The sequence below is a fragment of the Nylanderia fulva genome, unplaced genomic scaffold (genome assembly GCF_048542155.1).
Source record: "Nylanderia fulva isolate GAGA-0341 unplaced genomic scaffold, ASM4854215v1 Scaffold3, whole genome shotgun sequence".
Lineage (NCBI taxonomy): Eukaryota > Metazoa > Arthropoda > Insecta > Hymenoptera > Formicidae > Nylanderia > Nylanderia fulva.
Genome location: NW_028190368.1, coordinates 7738246 through 7763009, shown reverse-complemented (window position 1 = coordinate 7763009; position 24764 = coordinate 7738246). Strand labels below are relative to the sequence as shown.

At 36.6% G+C, this 24764-nt stretch overlaps 2 protein-coding genes across 5 annotated transcripts; one reads left to right on the top strand and one right to left on the bottom strand.

Annotated features, from left to right (window-relative positions):
- Positions 1-99: 99 nt before the first annotated feature.
- LOC114942530 (cyclin-dependent kinase 2) lies at positions 100-3333 on the top strand. The gene is made up of 5 exons (XM_029317901.2): positions 100-416; positions 2091-2286; positions 2377-2649; positions 2727-2930; positions 3030-3333. Exons 1-5 carry the CDS (start codon positions 301-303, stop codon positions 3138-3140), a joined length of 900 nt encoding a protein of 299 aa, XP_029173734.1. The 5' UTR covers positions 100-300; the 3' UTR covers positions 3141-3333.
- On the bottom strand, positions 1838-24134 carry tau (microtubule-associated protein tau). Of its 4 annotated transcripts, XM_029317928.2 has the most exons (10): positions 23962-24134; positions 16473-16601; positions 13021-14998; positions 12598-12626; positions 12361-12466; positions 11861-12072; positions 11512-11697; positions 10504-10545; positions 9623-9784; positions 5960-8401 (listed from the first exon to the last, which is right to left on the bottom strand). In XM_029317928.2, exons 2-10 carry the CDS (start codon positions 16533-16535, stop codon positions 8321-8323), a joined length of 2859 nt encoding a protein of 952 aa, XP_029173761.1. In that variant the 5' UTR covers positions 16536-16601; positions 23962-24134; the 3' UTR covers positions 5960-8320. The 4 variants fall into 4 exon arrangements, with proteins under 4 accessions (XP_085340701.1, XP_029173761.1, XP_029173760.1 ...); XM_085484575.1 differs by lacking the exons at positions 5960-8401; positions 23962-24134 and adding an exon at positions 1838-4968 and having other exon boundaries at positions 16473-17134; XM_029317927.2 differs by lacking the exon at positions 23962-24134 and having other exon boundaries at positions 16473-17074.
- Positions 24135-24764: the final 630 nt, after the last annotated feature.

Sequence of the window (24764 nt, the reverse complement as noted above, 5' to 3'; positions counted from 1 at the left end):
CGATTTATACAATCGATTCTCCTCTCCATCCCTCCTAAAAAATAAAAATGGCTACTGTGGCGCGTTCGGATGTGCGTAGTGCGTATCTCGCTGTGTTGACAAACAAGCGCGGTAAAACGGCTCCGTCGACGAGGAGGGTTTGAGCGTCTCCGAGATCCTGCGTCGAGCGATACCCGAGAGGAGAGACTGACAGTTACGACGGCGTCGACGACGGAATCGAGGGAAAGCGTGACGGCTCCGGCCGGAGAGGAGCAGCGTCCACGAAATCGCGGCGAGGACGAGCGCGGCAACGTTGAGGTTATGGACAACTTCGTCAAGATCGAGAAGATAGGGGAGGGAACGTATGGAGTCGTCTACAAGGCCAAGGACAAGCTCACCGGGAGGCTGGTGGCCCTCAAGAAGATTCGACTGGAGACGTACGTCGCTTTATTTATTTCTCCTGCTTCCTTTTAAACACTGCCAGGGTGAAGCGTCAACTTTCACTCTGACAAATGAAATCCCGCGCAATTTTCCTCTCCGGGAATGCATTTCAGTCTCGGATGCATCTCTCTGGCATTTTTTAATCAATTTTTTTTGTTACGATAATCTTGTTACGAATAGAAGAACTTGACAGAAGTTTGTTGGATGAAAGAATGTGTATATATAAGAATGTATTGTATCACAACTGTGGAACATTGTTTGGTTAATTGTCAAATTTTTCAAGGAATTTGTTGTTAATTTATTGTTACGATTAATTTTTTGCAATGGCAAATATCCTTAATGATCCTCTTGTCGTTGATTATGAAGCATAAATCAGAATAGAGGAATGTACACAAGGTACTTTTTCCTCTTATACTTTTAATGAAAAGTAACTAACTTTTTTAATTTAACTGTTGTATTTGCTTGTTAGAGGAAAGCAAGTTTTCTTTTGTATTATATTGATATATTTTTTAATTTATTTATATTCAGACTCATGTAACATGATCATTAAGAGCTTTCATTAATCCAGCGCAAAATATAATTTCCATAACTATCATTAATATCTGCTGTCTTTGATGCTTGATAACATTTTAATAAAGTATACTTTATATATTTTTTAATAAAATATACCTTACTTTAACTTATGTAAGTTGTACATAAAAACATCAATTTCGAGGATTTGTAAGTATAAAGATATTTAATAATTATTTTAACAAAAAGTTCTTACTTATCAAATATTGAAATAAGTATTTGCATTGTATCTTTATATATAACATATGTATATATATACATATATATATATAAGTGAGTTATAATGTTAATTATCCTTAACTTAGGTCCATAAAAAATTCATAAGGAGAAAAATCGCAATTTTAGATTTTTAATAATGTACTCCTATAAATTTTAATAATAATTTTAAGAATAGTAAATTTTTTCAATAAGATATAAATACTGAATTAACTTAATTGATATTACAAAATTAATTTCGATCTTTATCTATGTACATATATGTTGAAAATTATCAGTTTGCAGAACTGCAATATCAGCTGGGCTTTTTGCTTGTGCACACTGCTAACACACTGCTAACAATCTGTATATTGGGGTCAGCTGAATCTGCGGGGGCCACGTTACACTAATTTTCGTAGCACCACATTATTCAGCTTGTCCCATTATGCAATGCTCGCCTGGTTTTTGATTTGGTATTTTTTATTTAATACACTATGTTTTATTTAATACATTATGATTTAATAAGACAAGGTTTTCTTATTAAAATTATTTTTGGGATAAGAAGCATATTATATACATATACATGTATATGTGTATATGTATATATTTGTTGCAATAATAGCATTCTTATTAAAGTTTTTCTTGGGAAGGATTAACAGAAATTAACAGAATTGCTTTTATGTTTTTCTAAAATGTGTTTTCCACACACTGATGTTATTTTGATGTTCTAAATATTGTGTCTATCATAAATGTTTGTAAGCAATTTGTCAGTAAATGACTCGAGGGAGAAAACCGATACTGTTAAAAGAAAAACAAATTATTTATAAATATTTTTTTAGCATATATTAATCAGGTATAGACACGCAAATATTTTTGTTTAATTAAGTAGTGTTGCTTTAAATCAGGGAAAGAGAAGGCGTCCCATCTACCGCCATCCGAGAGATATCGTTATTGAAAGACCTCGCACATCCAAACATCATACAATTGTTCGATGTCGTAGACGGTGACAATCACTTGTATCTCGTTTTTGAATTTCTGCAGCAGGATCTGAAAAAGCTGCTGGACTCCGTTAAAGGAGGTTTAGAGCCAGCACTCGTCAAGGTATATCGGATCGGATACATTTGACACAGTTTAATGTAGCGAATAGTACGTGTTTATTTTAAAATGAGGTGGTTTCGCATTGTGTTACAGAGCTATCTCTGCCAATTAATGAAAGCAATTTCCTTTTGTCACCTCCGTTGTATATTGCACAGAGACTTAAAACCGCAAAATCTATTGATAGACCGAGAGGGTCACATAAAATTGGCCGATTTTGGATTAGCGAGAATGATCGGCGTCCCTGTCCGCACTTACACGCACGAAGTCGTCACGCTTTGGTATCGAGCACCAGAAGTGCTCCTAGGAACCAAATTGTACACTTGCGCGCTAGATATATGGAGCCTCGGCTGCATATTCGCGGAAATGGTACGTGATAATTGCGCGAAAGCTTGTTGCATTATGTCTATATAAAATCGCGATTTCTACGAGACGAATCTTTATAGGCAACCAGAAGAGCGATGTTTCCCGGCGACTCCGAGATAGATCAATTGTTTAGGATATTTCGCATGCTCGGCACGCCAGACGAATCAGTCTGGCCAGGAGTGACGCAGCTTCCGGATTACACGTCTAAGTTTCCGAAATGGGATGCGAATAATTTGGACGACATTTTACCTAGTTTCGACGACGATGCCAAAGATTTAATTTCAGTAAGGATAAAGGAAAAGGCTAGCACCTTTCTATACTTCGCGAAAGCACGTTAGGATTTATGTACATATTATTTATGCATGTTTTTTTTATGTTTGTAGAAAATGCTGACATACGATCCAAATCAGAGGATAACGGCGAGAAAAGGAATATATCATCCTTATTTTAAAGGAGTTAAATTAATTCCCCCTCCACTGCCAAAGAAAAATTGACATAGTTTTATGACCGATTAACGTACTGTATTTACATAGGTTTTTATATAAAATTCGATTAAACGCAAATTAATTTTGCATGGCAAGGCGATAACTTTATACTGAGAGTGTGTTCAATTATATATGAGACAGTATATAATAGACTAAATATACATAATAATACTAAATATATATATATTTTTACTTGTCTTAATCTTATGTATATTATTTTACGATTTTTTCTCACTTTATTTTCCATAATTTCCTTCAATTTTCCATTCGTATATATGAAATATGCGTATATTTAAATTATATTTTTCAAACATAATAATTATATATATCTTTTATACTACTTTTATAATACTTCTATATATATATGCATGTATTTTTTATGTATTTATGATCGAAAACGTTGCGCGCAGTATTAAACAATAGAAGTCACTGATTCATAAACAAATTGTTAAGATATTTTTATAAAAAAATATTTATAATAAATTTAAAAATTATATTTAAAAAATTATATTTATTACTGATTTATCAAAATAAAAAAAGAATATTAGAAATATATCTTAAAAATAATATTGTTAATAATTTATCAAAGGGTTAGTGATTTATTTATCTGGACGGCACTTTTGTTTCCGACACCCATTAGAAGTTAATCTTCTATACAGAGGAAGATACAGGGTTGGAAATTTATAATTTAAATGGGAAAATATAGGACTTGCAAAGAAGCTCAAGTTCTTATTTTTCACTTTATCTCGAATTTTTAGTTTTACTTTTGAGTCTACTTCTAATTTATTTATATTTCATTAAGATTATTTCTACGATAGAAAAATGTACTTTTTTGACTTATATATATTAGGATTATATTCATTAATAAAAAAAACATTTTAGGAATAATTCCTTACTGATTTTTATTTTCTAAATTATTAAAAAAAATTATTTACTAATAATTTATTTAAAAAAAAGTATATTAAAAATATTTATGACAAAAATAATAATTTTTTGCACTTATTTTCATAAAATATTCATAAAATATTAAATGTTCCAAGCATCCTCGCATTTCTTACAGATTTTTTTACGATTAAGTTTCAGAATTACAAATAAATAAAAATATTTTACGTTTTATCTAATTTCACATGGAGAGAGATATGTAAACTTTAAAAAAGTTTCACACAAAAAAGCATAAAATCAAATTTTTGTTAAAGAAAAATCAATTTGAAATTGATCGTAAAAATATGACAGAAAAAAATGCGATTTATCTTGTGCTAAATGCTAGAAAGCTCGTGCTTTCGACTCGATTTTAATACGCCATTCGGGCAGCTTTTGAAGATGGCTCGATTAATTTGGGTAAAGTAATTTTCGACTGAGTTTCGGGAGTTGCTGGACTCGCTTCTTGTGATATCGGCGAAGACGCGAGTTTCGGAAGACGCAACTCCCGAGGGGACGGAGTTTTTCTCGGTGTGCCGGGAGACGTTTTGTTAGGTGTGCTGGGGGAGGACTTGTCACCGGCGGATTTAACGCGCAAGCTGCTGGGCGGACGCGGAGAAGTTGGCGAACGACCCTTCGGCGTGTTTCTGTTGTTCGTCACATCTGGCGGGGGTGTTTTAGACGTTTGTCCATTCGCGGGGGTTAGACTTTCCGTCTCTTGTGCCAATTGTCTTCTGGGGGTCGTGGCTTCCGGAGATCTGGCCAAACCGCTTCTGACAGCTCGCGGTGTCACGACGGACGAGGGTGATGTGGCGCCACGTGCTTTGGTCGGTGTCGAGGGAGGCGGCTGAGGCTGTATCTCATTGTCGTGGATCTTTGAATCGTTTGGAAAGTGGCGGTCGTTCACTGGAGTCTGCGTCTGAAATCGTGACGATCATTTATTTCTTTAACTTTCGATAAGCGAGCAACAAAATAATATAATATAATAATATAATATACAAAATAATATATAATATATTTGGATGCATCTAGTAAATGTACATAGACTATTTAATGAGCTGTAATACTGGATGCATCCTTCTTGTTACCAAAAATTATACATAGTGTGTGCAGACTGACCTCTTGACTGGCAGGCGGTGAGTGATGGCGATGCTTTTGCGGACCTTGGAGGTGAATTGTGAGGGTGAGGCACACGCTGTGCGTATTATCCTTTTACAGTGGTAAGTTTTCTAAAATACGTCTAATAAGTAGACACCGATAAGGAAGGATTAAGGAGCTATTCGTGTTTGCTGGTACCGTTCGTGCCAAACTGCAGCAAGGATTAGTATTAGGATCGGATCTATATCGATGTTAAATCTTCACGATGTAAATCTCTCTTGCACGAAGTAATAAATTTTGAAAGAACTGACAGGTTCTGCAAAGTTGAATTTCTAGTTTTTTGATTGACATTAATTATATCTGAGCTTATTATATTAATAGATATCATTAGAAGAGTGTATCATTTTGACACGGATAAAATTAAATTTACTTCTAAAAAATAAAGACTGATATTATAAATGGTACAAATGTCCGTTATTTAGTTTTAATTAATTTATTTTTCTTAAGAATCTTTATTGGGGGGACATTTACAAATGAAATAATTTATATAGACAACTTTGATCGAACCTTTTTAATAAAATATGGACAAAAGTCTTACTCCTGGATGTTACCCATCGCGTGACGACGATTATACGTATTTTTTTGGTGTATGTTTTATATTTGGCAATAGACATTTAGATAATGCGGCTAATTGCGTTCTACATACATCTTTATAAAGATAAAAGAGCACGCAGCCATTTCTTTCAGCAAGAAAATCGGAGGAGATAATATACGTTCGCCGGGAGTGTGTTGAGAAATAAAGAACAAAAATGTAAATTTAAAAACAAAAATATTATTATATAATACCTTTCCAGCAATCAAATAGTCCAAGATACGCTGGATAAATGTTACACTATTGCGTTCGTACGAAGTGGTAACTTGTGACAATTACGACAATTAATCTAACGTTAATTATCATTATGTCTCCGTGAAGTGTCGCACAATATGTTAATTGAATCAAAGTACCTCTTAATAATTCATGTGGAAGCAATATAGTGTAAATAATGTGTTATACATATCTCTCTTTCTCTCTCTTTCTCTTTCACTCTTTTTCTAGCAACGTGTAAATTGTACGAGGTATCTAAGGTAGTAGTGACGTAAGTGAGAGATTTTTATTTTTGGCGTGGTTTCGCGCGACTCGAACATTTTCCATCATCGATCTCTCTTCTCCGTCAACATACCATTAGCGTTCCCTAGATTTTTCCCTAGATACGCACCAGGTGTTACGTTATATACTTGTAAGGTGTAACGGGATAGCGTATGATTATCGATTACGTATCTACAATAATAGGTTTACACGAATATTTTCGTATATCCTGTCGTCTCTCTATAAGCGCAATCTGTAATTAGCCCCGTGTATCTAGATGAATGTGTCGCGATTCATCCACGTGTTTAAACGCGATTCTTGCTATCTTTTCTGGCACTTTTCCTTTCATTCTCTAATTCGGTCTCTTCCGGCCGCATTGCACCGTGTAAATCTTAACTTGATAACTCCATGTGAAAAGCTCCGAGATTAGCGATTTTGCTTGAATCTTTCGATCCCCCTTTGATCGCGGCCGTAATATAGATAGAGCGGAAAAGCTAGAGTTATCTAACGATTAATCGATCGTTGGTGCAACGTTGGCTCTTTAATGATCCATTCTACGTCGATCGAGATTGTTGTAGTCACTCGCCTCTTCAGAAATCATCAGACCGACCACATCGAACGAAGATTACATCTTGCGTGAATGGTAACTACGCACCGTCGTTCGTCGATTCAATTATCCGATGTCGTTTTATGACGGTGAAATACGACGTATCATATATATAATGCGATACCGAGGCGTGTTGGTTGTTAAAACCTCATGTGAAAATTAATATATGCTCTTTGCGTTTCTTTTCTTTGTCTAAGACGTCTATTTTCCTCGAGAGGACGTGCACGTGATGGTACTTTTCAACTACGTTACAATGACGCACGGATTTATATAATTGTTGTACTTTCATTATTATTTAATACGTATAAAGGAATAAATATAAGAGACTAGCGATATATCATGAATTAAATAAAGTTAGAATAAAAAAGTGTTACACACCCGCTATATATATTATATGTATTAGATACCGCCAGCGATACTGTAAATTGAATAACAAAGATTCAAGATGACATTATATTGTATATTATATACTCGCGTTTTTTGCAAAATCAAGTACGATAAATTTGAATTCTTTTATATAGTTTGGCTCGTCTTTCGTCGAGAGTACTTTTGTTATTCTTATCGCGCATTCGATATCGATTTAACTTCTTAAGCGATTACTATATGCGTGATGCATTGCAATAGATTATGAATGTATCATTGCAGCCTGATATTCGCGATGATGTTCGTGATGCATCGTAATATCAGTTTTTTTTATGGCACACAAATGCGTATCAAAAATTGATAACTGTCAAATACTCGAATTTACGTATAGCAAGAATAGAAGAGACGTCGATATTAATGATCGCAAAAAGGAGCTGTGAGACAAGAATGTAATGTTCGATAGAGAAAGCCATTACTTAAAAAAGAAAAAAATTAAGAGCTTGCACATGCGCGTGAAAATTATTTTTTTTAATTTCTCTTTTTTGCTTTATATTATTAATAAAAATGTTTTTCAGTCATTTTTCTCTTACGCGCTTCATAATTTACGTATTTATGTAATAAGATGTTTACGAATATGTCTACGCGTTATGTAAACATATTACATAGACATGTGGTGTGATGTAAAATATTTTATCGTGATCTATTCACTCGTTTTTTTTCTCTAAAAACAATTAAAAAGTGCAAATGCAGGATAAGATGCACACTCGGAATTCGCGCTCGATACTTAACAACAAATGAATGCGAATAACGTATATTGCTTCGTTCGTTGATTAAGTTCGCCCGTCGCGACAAAATTCCGTCATTCGCGCGTGGACGAGAGATATCGATCAGCAATGCTCCGTTTTTTTTTTCCCGAGGAGTTCCGTGCGCCGTCCATCTCAATAATCGCTCTCGATCGCGCGCGCGCGCGCGAGGACCGCGCTCGTTCGTCCTCCAAAGGGGGTTGGATAGGTAAACGTGATTAATCATATGCAAATGATATAGTTAAAGCGGGTCTATCGGCCGACTTTTCGTGACCTAGCATTCCTGGTTCAGGTTCTCGTCCGAGGCTGGCAGGCCGTTCTTGCCGGTGGTGATCGCGCCGGAGGGCACGGGGCTCTGCGGGCACAAGACATCAGGATTAAGCCTGCAAGCATTCTTGCGAACTGAATAAATTGACTAGATAAAAATCCCCTCTTTTAATCCCTTCGTAGATACAATGTCAAATCCCATCGAGATTGTCGCTATTCTATAATCATTTGATTAATAATAAATTTTTCATTATTTTTCTCCGACCAAACTGACATGAATTTTGATTGTAAGTTGCCCAACGTTTCGACTATCGGTTCTGGTCCTTATGAAATTTAAATTTAGGTAATTAATTTTGTAATTTAATTATAGCATTTGATAAAGACCAGAACCGATGGTCGAAACGTTGTGCTACTTACAATTAAAATTTATGTCAGTTTGGTCGGAGAAAAATAATAAAAAATTTATTATTAACTTTACACTGACGACTTACTTTACTTCATAATTTTGATTAATGTTTCACACAATTTTATTTCATACGGCTTATCCTGATTAGTGCGCGCTTGTCGATTTACATTTTTTTGACATTAGTTAATTTTAATTGTTATTCGTTAGATTGGTTTTGGTAGTCTTTTTTTTGTCTTGTTAAAAATAAAATGCAGAGAATTAATTGACAGATAATTGTGCTACGGTTAATCTTGCTTAATCTTGCGTCGCAAATAATCTGAAGATCGTAATTTCATATTTTTGCGAAGGTAACAACCAGTAGAATCAATTCAAATCAGTAGAATATAATTTGGAAAATAGGAGAGAGGCATTGAAGAAAGCGTCACACATTTTTATTTCTGTAAGAACGGATGCATAAAACAGTCTAAAACCAACGAATATTATACCTTTTTTGCAAAATAAATTTGCTATAACTAAGGTGAATCATTAAATTCTAATTTTTGAAGTATATCTAAATATCTCATGATTTAACAATAAATCGCGAAAATTGTTTTATTTGCATATATTTATTTTTGACATTATTTATCTGTATAGGTGCAGGCCAATGATAAGTGTTCTATTGCAAAGACGCATGCAACGCGTGTTTAAGCACATATGTACGTGCGTAAATATTATATGTGAAAAATCTCGAGAAATAATATCATCTTATTAAACTAGAATATTTCATTATCTCTATCCATATATACGCGATGTATATTTTACCGAAAATTATGAGAAGACGTCGAGCGTTTATCGCGTGCAAAAGTCCGGAAGAATTTCAGTGACAAAATAATTCTCAAGACTTTTTATATTTTGCAAGCATACCTGAGACCCGCTGCCATTCAAGCTTTCCACGTTGGAACTCGTTTGCCGAAGATAGTCTCTATCGTTGAAAATCTTTTTGTCGCCACCACCCGGCTTATGTTTCACATTGTCCAACGAACCGATCTTACTTTCGGCCTTGATGTCTAATTTTTGCATCGGGATCTGTAAAGAAGATACGACAAGCCCATATTACTCGTCTATTGTTAAAATCATATTTAATAAGCGATTAACGGAGTGTGGAAATACAAAAAGCTAAAAAAAGATTTTTCCATTTTTCTCTCACAAAAAGCAGTAGTAGAATATATTTTTGTTCGTTTACGATATATGTATATTTGCTGACGCAATGTAATTAAGGACGAGTAAAAAGCGCGATATGTACGTGTATAACAGGAAATGATGATATTGACTAGAGAGTCTAAATATAAATTTGGAAACATGCAGAGAGAGAAACATGCTTAAATATATTTTTCATCCAATGTGTACATTTTACTTACGTCTATATCCGGCGATATAGATAGAACTTTACCGATTGCACAAATTGATGATAAGCGCACATTTTCGTATCTCATAAAATCGTGAAGGTAAACTGGTCGCGATCTATTACACTGATTATAAATAGCGATTTCTAGAGCAGATTATTATATATAATAATATGCATATATGCAGTCGCGTTTTTTCATGCGTATTAATTTTTACCTCCACAATTTTAATCAAATACAAGAAATTATTATAATTTTGGCCTCTCAAGATTTCACGATCAAACGAAGGCTAGAGATAAAAAAATATATAAACAGGTTGAAAGGAAAAGATAGAGAAAGCGACATACATGACATATGCATAATTCGCACGCTCTATTCCGTTATCTGGTATAATGTACTTACGTTGTTTTTCACTTCCTGTGGTGTCTTAGGTGGAGTCGCGGACTGAACACCAAGAAATAACAATGACTTGTTAATAATGACAAAAAACGATACATGCATACGAATTAGCACGAGTCGGCTTTGCGGCTTTCGATGACAATATTTTGCGATTCGGACTTTAGAAGTTAAGTGGAGTATAAGTACGACAGGGTCGACACATCTATACTATTCTTTGTCTAGAAATTTGCAAATGCTTGTAAAGTAAAATTAATAAATTCCAAGTTGTGTAGATCTTAGAATTATCCAATCTGAAAACTTATTAATTGCGCTTTAAAATCGTGAAAATATATAAATTGCTCTCTTGTGGGATCATCATTTTTCTTTTTTACGAATTTAAAATTGTTAGTTTTATATATCGCGTCGTATGCTAGCATTCCGCATGCAATTCATTCAATGAAATTTATAATAAGGAATTACTGAATAATTATCTTTAATGCTTTTGCGATATAATGAACGAAGCGAGCATTGCATTTGTAATGAATTCTATTTCAGTGAAGCCATCTGCAATTCATGAAGAAGTATTTGTGTAAATATAAAAATTTTTATGCAATGATCTATAATAGTAAACGGTAGCTGTATTACTCCTCCGTCCAGATAATTATAGAGTACTAAATATAAAATATTAATAAATATGTAAATGTATACATATAACTGCATGCGTTGAGCTACTAATGATAATTATTATAAGAGTTAATTATTTTTAGATATGATATAAAAAGTGACACGATTACATGCTAATATTATTAATTGAAGCATCGAAATTAAGAAACAATAATGATTTATGTTTTAACTAGGAATCTCACTAAACGATTCTTTGTGTGAGAACGTATCAGAAAAAACAATGACTAATAAATTATATAATATATATTAATAAATTTGATTATATAACTGGTTGCAGGTAAACATTGGTTTTTAAACTACGGATTACAAATACGGAATATGTAATCGAATTTTGAACAAAGGTTTTACCTTAACGGTGCCGCCGCCAGGAATATGTTTCGCGTTATCTTTGGATCCGACTTTAGGTTTTGCCTTGTCTTTGAAGTCGAGTTTTACCGTCTCGATCTTCTTGTCACCACCGCCTGGCTTATAAGTTGCATTATCCAAGGAGCCCACTTTGGATTTAGCATTCCATTGAAGCTTCACTTGAGCGATCTATGATTGAAAAATTTTACAATAATCATATAGTTCATTTTCTCAATGTATTTTCAATATCAAACTGTCAGTGCAAAAAAAATATTCTAAAAAATACGTAAGAGTATATATTAATTGGTAATAGGATGATTAATTAAAGAAGGATTTTGAGAAGAAAATTGACCTTTTTATCGCCACCGCTAGGCATGTATTTATCATTTTTCGCCGCGATCTTTGGCTGCGCTTTGCTTCCAAAGTCCAGCTTTCTGTTCTCTATCTTCACTTTGCCGCCGCCCGGTTTGTAACTCGCGTTGTCCAGAGAACCGATTTTCGATCGCACAGTCTTCAGATTCGGGGAAGGCGCAGCGCCAACTTGAACTTTATTCATCGGTACTTCTGTACGATTAGAAGACACATGATTATTAGGGCAGGATGTTACGTCAATGAGATGATGATGACTTTTTAAATATTGTCCTTACTCTAATTCTTTCTATGGCAATCAGTCCAATTTCTCAGCGATGTAAAAGAGATGCGATTATATTTATTTCAAACCACGACTATATACGTCGGAATTATTAGGATATTAATCAAACGTCTTAATGTGTTGACGGCGTATACGAAACTTTGTTCACGTCAGATTATAGGTCAGTCCGTTTCTAAATGAACGAAATAAAAAGTACTCACTCTTTTTATCCTGGGCAGTCGAGGAAGGCGTGTCGGGAGTTCGCGGTAATGATTTAGCAGATTTGCTAGGTGATTTCGTAGGCGATCCAGCGGTTGATCCATTTGCCTATTTGGAATAATTTGCAAAATTTGTCGTGAGAAAAATAATACTTTGATAACACTTAAGATAATATTTATATATATAAGAAACGGAGAAAAAAAGCAGAAAATTCGTTTAACGTAATATAAGATATTTACCGCTTGCGATTCGCTACCATTTTGGATCGCTGTGGAAAGAAAAATAATATATTAATATATCGTAATAAATTAATTAATTAATTTCAGGCATGCATACGTCAGAGCTGTGTTGTGCACCGAAGCAAAGTCTCAAACATAGAATTATTAATTAAGTTTTTTTTATAAATCATTGTTTCAAATACTATAATAGAAATATAAGTTCCTATTGTAAAAAAAAAAATAAATTTTATAATAAAATCTATACATCATATATTTTTTTAATACCGCCGCAAATTAAAAATCGAAAAAATAGTGCGCTTGATTTTTTCTTAATAAGTGTAAATACAGACAAATCTATAAAGATAAACAAACTATATAATGTTCGCTGAATGAAGCGAATAAATGAGAGTTTGACGTTTCGCTTTATTCATTCTGCGCGTGAACCTTTTTTCTTCGCAGACTTCTCGTCTTCCAATCTCGCCGGTGTTTGCGGACGTGGAGTTTTAGCCTTCGACGGGGACGTCGCTGTCGGGATCGGGTCCGCTATTTCCACCGATTTCTTGTCGGCGGTTTCAACGAAGGACGTTTTCTTCTTCTTCTCACCCTCGGTCTGTTTCGCGGCTGATTTCGGAGAGTTCGACGCTCGAGGACTACCACCGGAAGATAACGATCTTTGTTCCTCGTCATCAAAGCCCTTCACACCTCCGGACGATGCTGTCGGGGTTCTCGCTGAGTCCGGCGTCGACAATTTACCTTGGTCTTTCGGCATCGTAGGCGATCGCGGTGATTTCGGCGACTTGTCATCCTTGCCCCTAGAACCCAACGACGAGCCCGGTCTGCTGGACTCTCTCACCTGGAGAGTATCTTCGCCAGATTTGTCGCGATCCTCGGTGGAGGCTTTGCCACTCGATTCTATTCCGGCTGGCGTGCTCGAGCGCGACTTGTCGGGCGACTTCGTCGGGGTCAGACGCGGTTCCTTCTCCGCATTTGGAGATGGTGAGGGCTGAAGCAGCGGAGTACTCGCGCGCGATCTCGATTCCTGTTCCGTGTTTCCGCGCGGCTCCATTCCGGCCGGAGTGCCGGAACGCGACTTATCGGGAGTCTTGCTCCGTTCCGCGTTTTCGGTCGCGTCCAGGTGCGCTGAAGTGCTGGAACGCGACCTGTCCGAGATCCTGGACAGAGGCCTCGACGCTGCCTGTTCCGCGTTCTGGGACGACGGTGTGGCAGAGCGCGAATTGTCCGAAGATTTCGGAGGAGTTTTCAAGCTCTGTTCGAATGCGATACCGCTGTACGGACTAAGTGGCTTTTGAATTTCTTCAATTAATTCGAAGGTCTCAACGCTCGGTGGCCGAGGCGATTTATGACTCATCGAATCTTCGAGTAAACTTACTTCGTCTCTCACAAAATCCTCCGCCAAATTTTTCACAACGTCAATCTCTCCCTTCAAGCTCTTGATGATGTTAGGCTCTTTGCTCGATGGCGATCTAGAGAGTTTTTCCTCGTCTCTTCTTTCTTCTTTACTTAATCCGGAGGAAGGTCTGCTTTGAGAAATAGTCGACGCTACATCATCCTTCGATGCTTTATCATGATATTTACTCGCGTTTTCGATAGTGGCCGTTCCCGGCCGACTTATCGGTTGCTTCGGAACTAAGGGCGACTTGGAGCCGTTCGTCAGTCCCTCGGAAACGTCCTGATGGTGTCGCGGTGACTTCTCGCTATCCATCACGACGTCGTCGTCGTCGTCATTCTCGCCGTTCTCACGAACGTCGGATCTCTTTTTCTGTACATGGTCTTCTGGTTTATCAACGTTGGTCTCGTTTATATCCGCCATCTTTTCGATAACAATGCGCGGTCGTGGTGGCTGCTTGAGTTCCTCGTTTGACAAAAATTGCTGCCGTTGCAGAGTCAATAACGAGTCATTTCTCAGTAACGGTCTTGGGAAAACAGATTCTTGACTAGATCGTCGCGGTTCGTTCTCGGGCGGAATATCCGGTCGTTGAAATCGCAGTTGCTGCTGCTGTTGCTGTTGTTGTTGCTGCTGCAGTTGTGCTTGATACGCTTGCTGGTTCCCAATGAAGGGTGGTCGTTGACCTCCAATTCCTGGCGGTGGAGGACCACGGATCCCCGGCGATATGAAACGCTGATTTGGGGGATGCAGCGGATTCTGCGGCGGCAGCTGACCGGGTTGCGGTGACCTTGGAGGAAAGGTGTTTCCCGGGGGTCTCGGCGGACCGTAAGGTCTAAGCTGCACAAATTGACCCGGCGACGGACCTAGGGAAGAACGACTGTCCAATCGGCGTAGCGGTTGTCCTGGTCGAGGCGCGCCTATGGGACCATTATTTATCGAATTTCTGGGAGATGGTGGCGGACCCTGAGGTCGCGCCTGAAATCCTTGCGGTGGTAAAGGAACGTTTGGCTTCACCTACGGAAGAACAGCTCGTGTCGCGTATACTTGCACAAAAACATGTGCTATCGGCGGTGATTTATTATATGATATAAATCAGTTTTTATATATGTAGAACTGATGAGCTTACAGAGATAGATGCATTCGCGCTGGATCTTAAATCAATAAAATCCATTTTGGATCTTAGAATTGCAATTGTACGAGAATCCACGTCATACTATTTTATTTAGACAGATATTAAGTATTTAATATTTATAAAAATGCAATTTTCTGAACAATTTTCTGACTGTTTCAAAAACAGTCGCTATTATAGTTTGATTTGAACGCGAATGTGGAGATTGATACAATCTCGATGAAATAAATTTTCGATGCATTATTTTTCTATTAATAATCATATTTTCATTGCTATATATACATAGAGAATGTATTTTTATCTTCTCAATTTGAATTCATAAATTTGTTACGATCCTTGAGCAAAGGTAGAACGAATGAATTTATAAGTCTGATTTATTTTTGGTTTCTTCTACTTGTATTTTACATATATTGATAATTCTTATCTTTTCCTTATAGACAGATAAATCATACTATTCTAATTCGACGTACATATACTTATTTTATCACAGCGTTTTTTGACATTGAAAACGCGCTCGCGACGCGATCATAATCCGCGATTTTTAATCTCGAATAACATTGCCACATAAGGAAACGAAATCAAAGGTTCTCGACGCAGTAAATTGCGATCGACAGAATTAACCCTGACCTTAGGCCTATCGATCTCTTCATCGTGCCACGATTCAAATTGCAAGCCGTATTGTCTACAGACATTTACTTGATTCTCTGTGTTATCCGAGCCGTTAACTTAAGACGCGGATTCGCCGTTCGACGTTCATTTTTGCATAACGCGTCTGACATTGCTCGTCTACCATCGTCGTATTCAATTCGCAATTTAGTTAATTTATGACATGAGACATTTCGTGTCGCGGGCTAATCCGCACGACGATAACATCGTATTTCATACGATGATAACAATGTAGAAAGTCGCGCAAAGGAGAGGGACTGGAGAGACACCGGCGGCAGCCGAAATTTCGTGATAGTGGCCCTGAGTTTATCGATCTTTTGATAAAATGCGGGTCGGTGACGTCTCGCCGTGCCTGCCACCGTTTTACTTTCGACTCGTCGTTATGGGATCGAGCCACGAATGACTATCGTCGCTTCGAGCGACGCTCTACATAGAGCAACGTTACGTTTTGCAGGCAAACTCCTCGTTATCCTCTTACGGACAAGTTGCAATTTTTTTTCACTGTGACGTGATGAAGCGATTTATAATTGAACGTTGCACAGAGATAGAGATGGAGAATGTAATCAAGATATAATCTAAATGCACGCATCTGTATTGCGGTAGATTCTTCTTTTATTTTTAATGATTGTTAAATATATTCGATCTATTTTATGATTTATATAAACAATACCTCAGTCTGTGTTTGTTGCTTACCATAGGTTTTTCATGACCCGAAGCAGGTTCGGCCATACTGTTCGCGGTTTCTTGCGAGTCCATACTGACTTTTCCCTTGGACTCTTATGGAGTATATCTCGACTCGTTTCAGTATGGTTCCCCGTAAACCTGTTGCGTAAACATGTGACCAACGAGCTCTTTATAAAGGTGCGCCTGCTAGGCGCACAAACCAAGCGATCGACATCAATGCACCGCTACGTGGTGAATGAATGTCGCAGCGTGTCAGATAACGTGACAACGAAGACTACCCTTACTGTGTGTGCCTATGGTATATATTACTGGAGACTCTGTACTATGCGCGATCAAAGCTGCGAGAAAAATATCGATCGTGTGCTGGAAAAAATTATATTTCGCACTCAAATAGAGAATATCCTCAGCATCAAATTTTATGTCAAACGCAATCATAATTTCACATTTAGAACGAAATTTTACTTTTAGCTGACCAAGAGATATTTTAATTAATTAACTGTGAGTGAATTACAATATGCAGACACATGGATTGTATCATAACATTGTATATATTTTCTATAATAATATATTTTATCGCGTATATAAATATTTGTACAGGTAACATTTAATGCTATTTAATGAAAAAAGGTAATTATTTATTGATGTAAAATATTGTAAAATAACGAACATAAATGCTCATTATAATGATAAATAAACAAAATCGATATAAAATTTATTGACAAAGAAATTAATAAAAAGAGATTATATAATACATTTTCTGCTATATGTCATTTAGATTTTAGCTATTTATTATTCAAGAGAATTCCGTGAGAGACAAATAATTTCTCGCACATACATTCGTACATCATAATATAAGAATAATACCGAGAAAATTGCGGACGTTCAAGTGCTATGAATAATTCATAGTTGAAATACGATATACTCGACAGTTCTATTTGTGCCTACTTTGATATGATCCTACAATGCGTGCAATGACAGTAACCTTCAATTATAAATTACCACGCGCTCTACGTGCGGAACAGATATTACGTGTGCCGACGATGAGATTACAGTAATCAAAACCGATAGCAATTACCAACGGTGTTTTACAAGCGAATACTCTACTAGTGAATAAATAGAGGTGTGCATAATTAGAGTATGTTTAATTATTAGATCGTTCAATTTAATATTACGATAATAAAATATATATCGAACGATGATGAATATCGCGTATGAAAATATTATGTTTATTTAAAATGAGAACAAAAAATTTTTTTCTTTGCTTTCTGATATTTGTTCAACGTTTGCGAATCCAATTTGCGAAATATGTGAAATTTTGTGAATTAGCTCTCTATTAAGGATTTAAAATTACAGTATTAAAATATTAATGTTACAGCTACAATTGTGACGGCCAAGATTTAAAAATATGTTTTATCTAAATTTTTATCAGATATATTAGACAAAAAAATACGAATAGGAATTTCGGACGTTGACTTTTGCTAACGAATGTCTGGGTTGTATGGTGCATCGCGATTATCTGCTACGATCATAAAGCCTGTTATGCTGACTTTAAGGAGTGGGCAAAAGTGGCTTACTTAGAATTGAATGTAAACGGGAGAAGACACGCGAACGATCATAATAGTGTCGAATAACGAAACAGATCGTATTGCTGTAGATTGCTGGCGATTCACCTTGAAAAATAACGTCGCAGGATTATCGTGAAACGAAAAATTCGTGTTCTACAATAAAGGAACAATGCTTCTTAGACGGGACCAACAATCATCCTTTTCAATTATCGGATCGAAAACGCATCGATTTTACTTGTTCTTTTAGAATACTTTATGTACCGTTGAAATTTATTCTGGCCATTAATCATTGTGCTATGACATCAATGTTAGTCTTGAATTTGCATTTGGACTCGACATTGACCTTTTTCGTAAAGTTTCGTCATCCTTGCGTAAACACGTGAAATATTGTTATAAGATGTTTATTGTAAAGAAAATTCCGTTTGTGTAAACCAATTTTTTGTCACATAAGATATTGTTTACTTACGTGAAAAGTATATTTCATATAAATTTAAGCAAAATTATAATACATTAAAAATAGGAAAATGAAAAATAGATATGAATTTACTGAATCATAGATCTAATATAAATCATATAAGTAAATATAAACCGTTTATATACGTAGTAATATAAATTGTACTTTTGTAAATAAATTTTGAGTAAAATACTCAACAAAATTTCTTTTCTAGGGCAACCGGATTTGTTAACTAAGATAAAAGCTTTCGCGAAATGTGGCTATGAATTTCACTTTCAACTTATGGCATGCGACTTGTTAGAGGGTGGTTTGAATTACTCGCGGTCAGTCACGTCACCGGCTGCGAGTAATTAAGAGTCGGAGACATGAAATAAGCCTTAACATAATATTCCTCACGCATAAAGTATGATGACCTAATGAACCCGATGATATCATATACATTTAAATAAAAGACAAGTTTATTACATATATATTTCAAAAATAATAAGGAAATTAATGATTAGTTCGACCATACTGGCTCTTATTAATATTATTCGTCTTTATTAGATATGAGGTACACTATACGTTTCGACCTTAAATTTAGGTCCTTTTTAAATGTTAAAACAATTCTAATAAGCCACATTAAGATATAGAGATATAAATTATGTGTTAGAGATATAAATGATATGTTAAGCGCTGTGAACTTTAACATGTCGCTAAGACATTCTGTCAACTACTGATGATAGTAGTCATGACTACTTAATATATCATTTATATCTCTAACACATAATTTATATCTCTATATCTTAATGTGGCTTATTAGAATTGTTTTAACATTTAAAAAGGACCTAAATTTAAGGTCGAAACGTAGTGTACCTCATATCTAATAAAGACGAATAATATTAATAAGAGCCAGTATGGTCGAACTAATCATTAATTTCCTTATTATTTTTGAAATTCTCTCTCTCTGGCGAAGAATACAAATCTATTATATATATTTCATTACATTTTAACTACGTTTTTTAACTTTAGCATAATGTTCAGAAATGTTGGCATCACTCTTTATTATTATATGCGTATTTATATACGATCTTTTATTTTCACTCTTTTAAAGACTATGGAAGTTTCTAGAAAATATATCGCAGTTCAAAATACTTGTTCCTATTTTCGTCTACATTATATACTATCTTTAGATAGGAATCTTCATGTGGTGGGAATTTTGCGCGAAGTCTATCACTATGAACACGTGTGGCCAAAGTAATATCGGATATTCAGAAATTACTGCATTAGCGAAAGCAATTCTGTTCTGTTAGATTGTGTATCTTACTTTACGACTGACAGTCTCGATTATTGCAAATATTCTAAAAATTCAGATTTAAAGACAAATTATCGGAAAAACTTTCCATATCTTTATTTTTAAAATATATATTTTTTATGTTATTCCACTATTACATAAAATATAATTCAAAGCTTGACAAAATTAAGCACACAGGATTAAATGCGTACGGAATTGTCGAAGTTATTTAAAATTTTGCTACAATATCTGTTCTTAAATCGTAAATAAGAAATAGTGAAATTCGAGATTGTCTCTCTCGAGACAAACAAGGCGTACGTTCTTTTTCCCAGGTTTGCAGAATTTGCGCGAACACCGAAGAGAAAACATCTGGATGGAATTTCTAAGCATGACAGTCACTTCAACACTTTCGTTTCCGACATTAGACTAGAAAACAGGCTGCTCCGCACGCGTAGCCGACAAGTGCTCATTCCTGAAATTATTGATCCGACCTGGCGAGCATGTTCGACTTCATTATATTCACATGTGTATACACGGAAAGATGCGTCATGTATAATACGGCTAAGCTGACGCGTTTAAATGAGTGCGGAGGACTCCCTGCGAAGAGAATGCTCAAACGGCCAGGTCGGCGACGATTTTAGAACAAAGGACGCATCTTCGACCGGCTTTTAATTAAAGGGCGATCATGAATGAGATATCGAGGCAGCACGAGATAGCATCTTGCCTATTAACATCGAAGTTGAGGAAAATAGGATTCTATCAAAGGTGGAAGGCTGCGTTTAATACGCTGCTGTTGGTTGCACAATTAATCATTAAATTTTAATTGATGACATATCAGTTGTATATAATACATTAACTGTAGGAGCTAATGAAGAATTGAGATAAACGTATCAGCATCTGAATATGGTAAAAAATAAAATTGTTAATAATTAAAAGAGGAAGTTTGCGATACTATTTTATAAATGAGTTTAATACATTAATGCACACGATATCTCGATTTATCTTTGATCGAATATAATGGATATGGACGATATAAAAATCAATCGTTATTATTCATTAATAAAACTAATTGCAAATATAATTAATTTCTCTTTTCATCATTTAAATTATAACACAAATAAAACAAGAAGGTTTTATGAAATCTATTCAGAAGTTTATTGCGTTTGATTAAACTACGAAGGAGATTAGTTCGGTTAACCGCGGAATTAGTTAGGCACGAAGCAATTCAAATATTTGTCAGCAATGTGTTGTCTCTCTTTTTTTCTTGCATAGAAGGACGTTTCGCGCGCGAGACATGCATGCGCTAATTTTGAGATTTTTTGTCGATTACACGCGATCGATACGAGACTCACGCAATGTAATTCTAAGGGACCTACATTCAGGTCATCGAATGGCAAGTAACAACACGATGCAATTCTCCACCGCGAGACTTCCTCGCGCGGTGATAAAAAGGAAATTTCGCTCGCATCATTCTCTACAAATTTATTTTCGGCCGGCATTCGCGCGACGTCATCGGAACTTATAGGTAGTTCTAATTGCTACTAACGATGAGAAAAAGTATTCACTCGTTATCGTATCGCTATTGCAACAGTCCTCGATGCCTATCGATGCTCTATAAATAGTGCTCGCGATGTGTTTGCGAGCAAGACCAATTTAAAACGAACGGAAAGAAAATAATAATTTGGATCACGCTCAAATAAAAATATGACGACATAAAAGTATGACACATTTATATAATAAATTACGTGCTCCGCTCGCATTTTTCGTATTGGGTTTTACGCTGAGTCATCCCCCTTGGAGGAAGCAGGGGTGGGATGTGAAATGGCTCGGTTAATTATACTTTATTCCGCACCCTTTTATGCGCAACACGTTATCCTTTATAAAATTAGTATTATTCGGATTTGGTTGACGCGAATATATGTAAGATACAAAAAATCGTATAAAATTCCATTTCTACAGAAGCGGCAAAGGAACTGAAATTCGCTGCGCGCGTTATTTAAATTTAATCGATATATCTCGATAAAATAAAAAGATATATTGAGGGTAACGGCAGATAACGACGAGGTACGGTAATGCACCAGCAGGTGTATGGTTTGTCGCGAGCGAAGTGGATATTTATCGCGCAGCAACATCTTCGAATCACCTGCGACAGGGGTAGCAACGTGCGATTGTCACGTGTGTAGGTTTATCGATAGCACCCAACAACATTTCCTGGATGTTAACCCATTTACTTGCCTTACGTCTCGCTAATGAGATTCGCGGATATAAAAGCGTGCGCGTCGCGCATTAAAGTTTAAAGTCGATTAATTCCGGGGCGGAAATCAGTCGCGACGATATGCCGTATTGTGAGATATCGCTTTATTCAGGTTATTGGCAAATGGTAAACTGGCGAACATAGCGTTAAAGTAATGCGAAACAAATGCAGTAATAAAACGCGGCTTGATCAAGATCTCTTGTAAGTTGACTAATCGTTCCTGGCGAAGAGAGAGAGAGAGAGAGAGAGAGAGAGAGAGTATCCTGTTCCCGACTCGGATGGAGAAGGCGTGATATAATTTATTCCACGTTCAGAAAAACAAGAAACGAGGACGGTTGCGAGATTAACGATCTCGAGGTGGCAATAGTTGTAATGATACGCGTGCGTGTCGGTTAAGTCACGGAAGAAGCGTCAGATTGAAAAGGGCTCGAGTGCCAACAGAGAGACTGGTACTGGTCGATAATCGATGATGCGAAATAGATTTTCGAAAGAAATTCCGTTCGTAGGCACACCTGGTACAGCTCCTCAGTGGTTTAGAAAGCTTTTATTGAACGAGCTTTCTTGTTTACTCGCGAAAAACGAAAGTTAATGCGTTGTTGTGAAGAGAACTTTGTGCTTTTTAGAAAGCATCAATTTCATTAAGCACAAAGTCTTTTAATCGTTCTGATTTTTTAATTTAATACACCTATTTTTGGATATATCACGTATTTTTATTTAATAATTAGTTATCGTTATTTAAAAATATAAATAGTATCGCGCGTATTATAAAGTATGATATGTTAAAAAAGATATTGCCGCAGATGGATATATGAAAGTAAATGAGAACTTTCAGTTCCGTCGAAAATGCTGGTTGAATTATTATCGTCTTTCGTCATCATTCAACTTTTATCCTTTCCTTATTTTCTAGAAATTTTTGTTGAGTCGTTAAAGTTATCGTGTTTCCACGGCAATCGTTACGTTTCTGAATACATAATTAATTGACGAATATAACAAAAAAAGACGCGAATATATTGATTGTATACACCAACGTCTCATGGCAATTTTTGTTTGGAGCTGATACGTTTTTGTGTATAATAATTCCCTAATATGATTATAGTACACATGAAAATGGAAAAGTGCCTTTTAGAGAAAAGTGTCTTTTACGCTAATACTTATATCAAACAAGATGTTTCCTGTGGCATTAGCATCACATGTGTAATTACTTATTGTTGTTACATAATGCGTAATGTTCTACGTGCGTAGTACGTCTACGAAAATTACTTCTACGGTGGGTGATTGAACTATTAATTTGAATCCGCATATAAAGTGGTCGATTAGGAACAATTTACTGAACAGCAAAGGACTACGTTGCCTCGTTCTTTCGTTCGTCGCGATGACAAATCGGCGGTATCGGTAATTACTAATACGATAATCGAGCGATAACTGAGCGACAGTAATTCGCATTGCTTAAAGGGAGGACAGTCTCGCACACGATAAGCTTACGTCATTTCTAATACACGTCTACTTAGATTTTAAAACACCCACGAACCGGTATCAATCATTTTTTGGGTCACAGGAAAGAAGTCATCTGTATCGTTTAGCCTTATTTACGAATCGGGAAGAGTTACACGCGATCGTTACACGCGAGTTCAACGCATCACCCCTTTTGCTTTCGAATCCTCGACAAATTTTCTAATCACCGATCGAAGCCCAAGATTGGATGATGAGTTTTGCAAATCGAGCACTCGAGAATTCAGAGAGAGTTCCATTAAGAAACGGAGACACGAAACGGGGTTCGTTTGTCATTTCGGCGAAAGCAGACAAAACGCGAGTAGACTGTACCGAATGTGAGCAGACACGAAGAGAAGATAGAACGTCGGGGGAAGGTGCAGGGGAGAATTCTACCCCATAGTAGATATTTCTAGACTAGAAGTCGCGGCCTGGTCCCGACGAAGAGAGTACGGTCGGCTTACCTGGGTATGCCTCGATTTTGCCCTCGAGCGTCGAGCCACCTCGGCCTACGTCGGCTCGTGAGTCACTAAGCTCGCGAAATACTCGCGTAGGAGCGTCTTCCGCACGTCGAGGCACGTCCTCTTGGTCGGCACGTTCTACGGGCCGTTGCCGTCCGTTTGTCCTGCCGTGACTCTGCTCCTGCGCTCCAACGCCCAGTCGGGGACACAACCTTACCCTGCGCACTACTATTCGCCGACCAGACGTCTACTATATACAATATTATATATATTATACGAAGCCGGACTTGCGGGAGAGACAATCTATCGATAAATTATGTATGTTCTGGCGCGATCGGGTTTTCTACGCAGTTTTCTAAAATAACACGGCCCTCCAAAGAGAGAGAGAGAGAGAGAGAGAGAGAGAGAGAGAGAGAGAGAGAGAGAGAGGCTGGTACGCGTATGCGCAGGACCGTGGTGCATCTGCAGACGGGTCGTAAGGGTTGCATCCACGTATGCAACGTCTTGGAAAGATTTCTCGTATTTCGTATGGACTTTCAAAGACGCGCGTAGACGCATCCAGGAACTTGAATTTTTATTTAAATTTGTATACGAGTCTCTTTAATTAATATTACTTCGCAAGGAGCTACTGTTGCACATGCAACGTTATTATTGAGTTTTCCGGGACGTTGACACTCTTAGAAACGTCTTAATTATCACGTTTCTACAGAGGACATTCACCGCGGACTGCATGTCGCCTCTTGTAAATTTATATTCCATATAGCGTGCCAAATCTTCCAGCGATTAGGATGGGTTCCAAACACCGA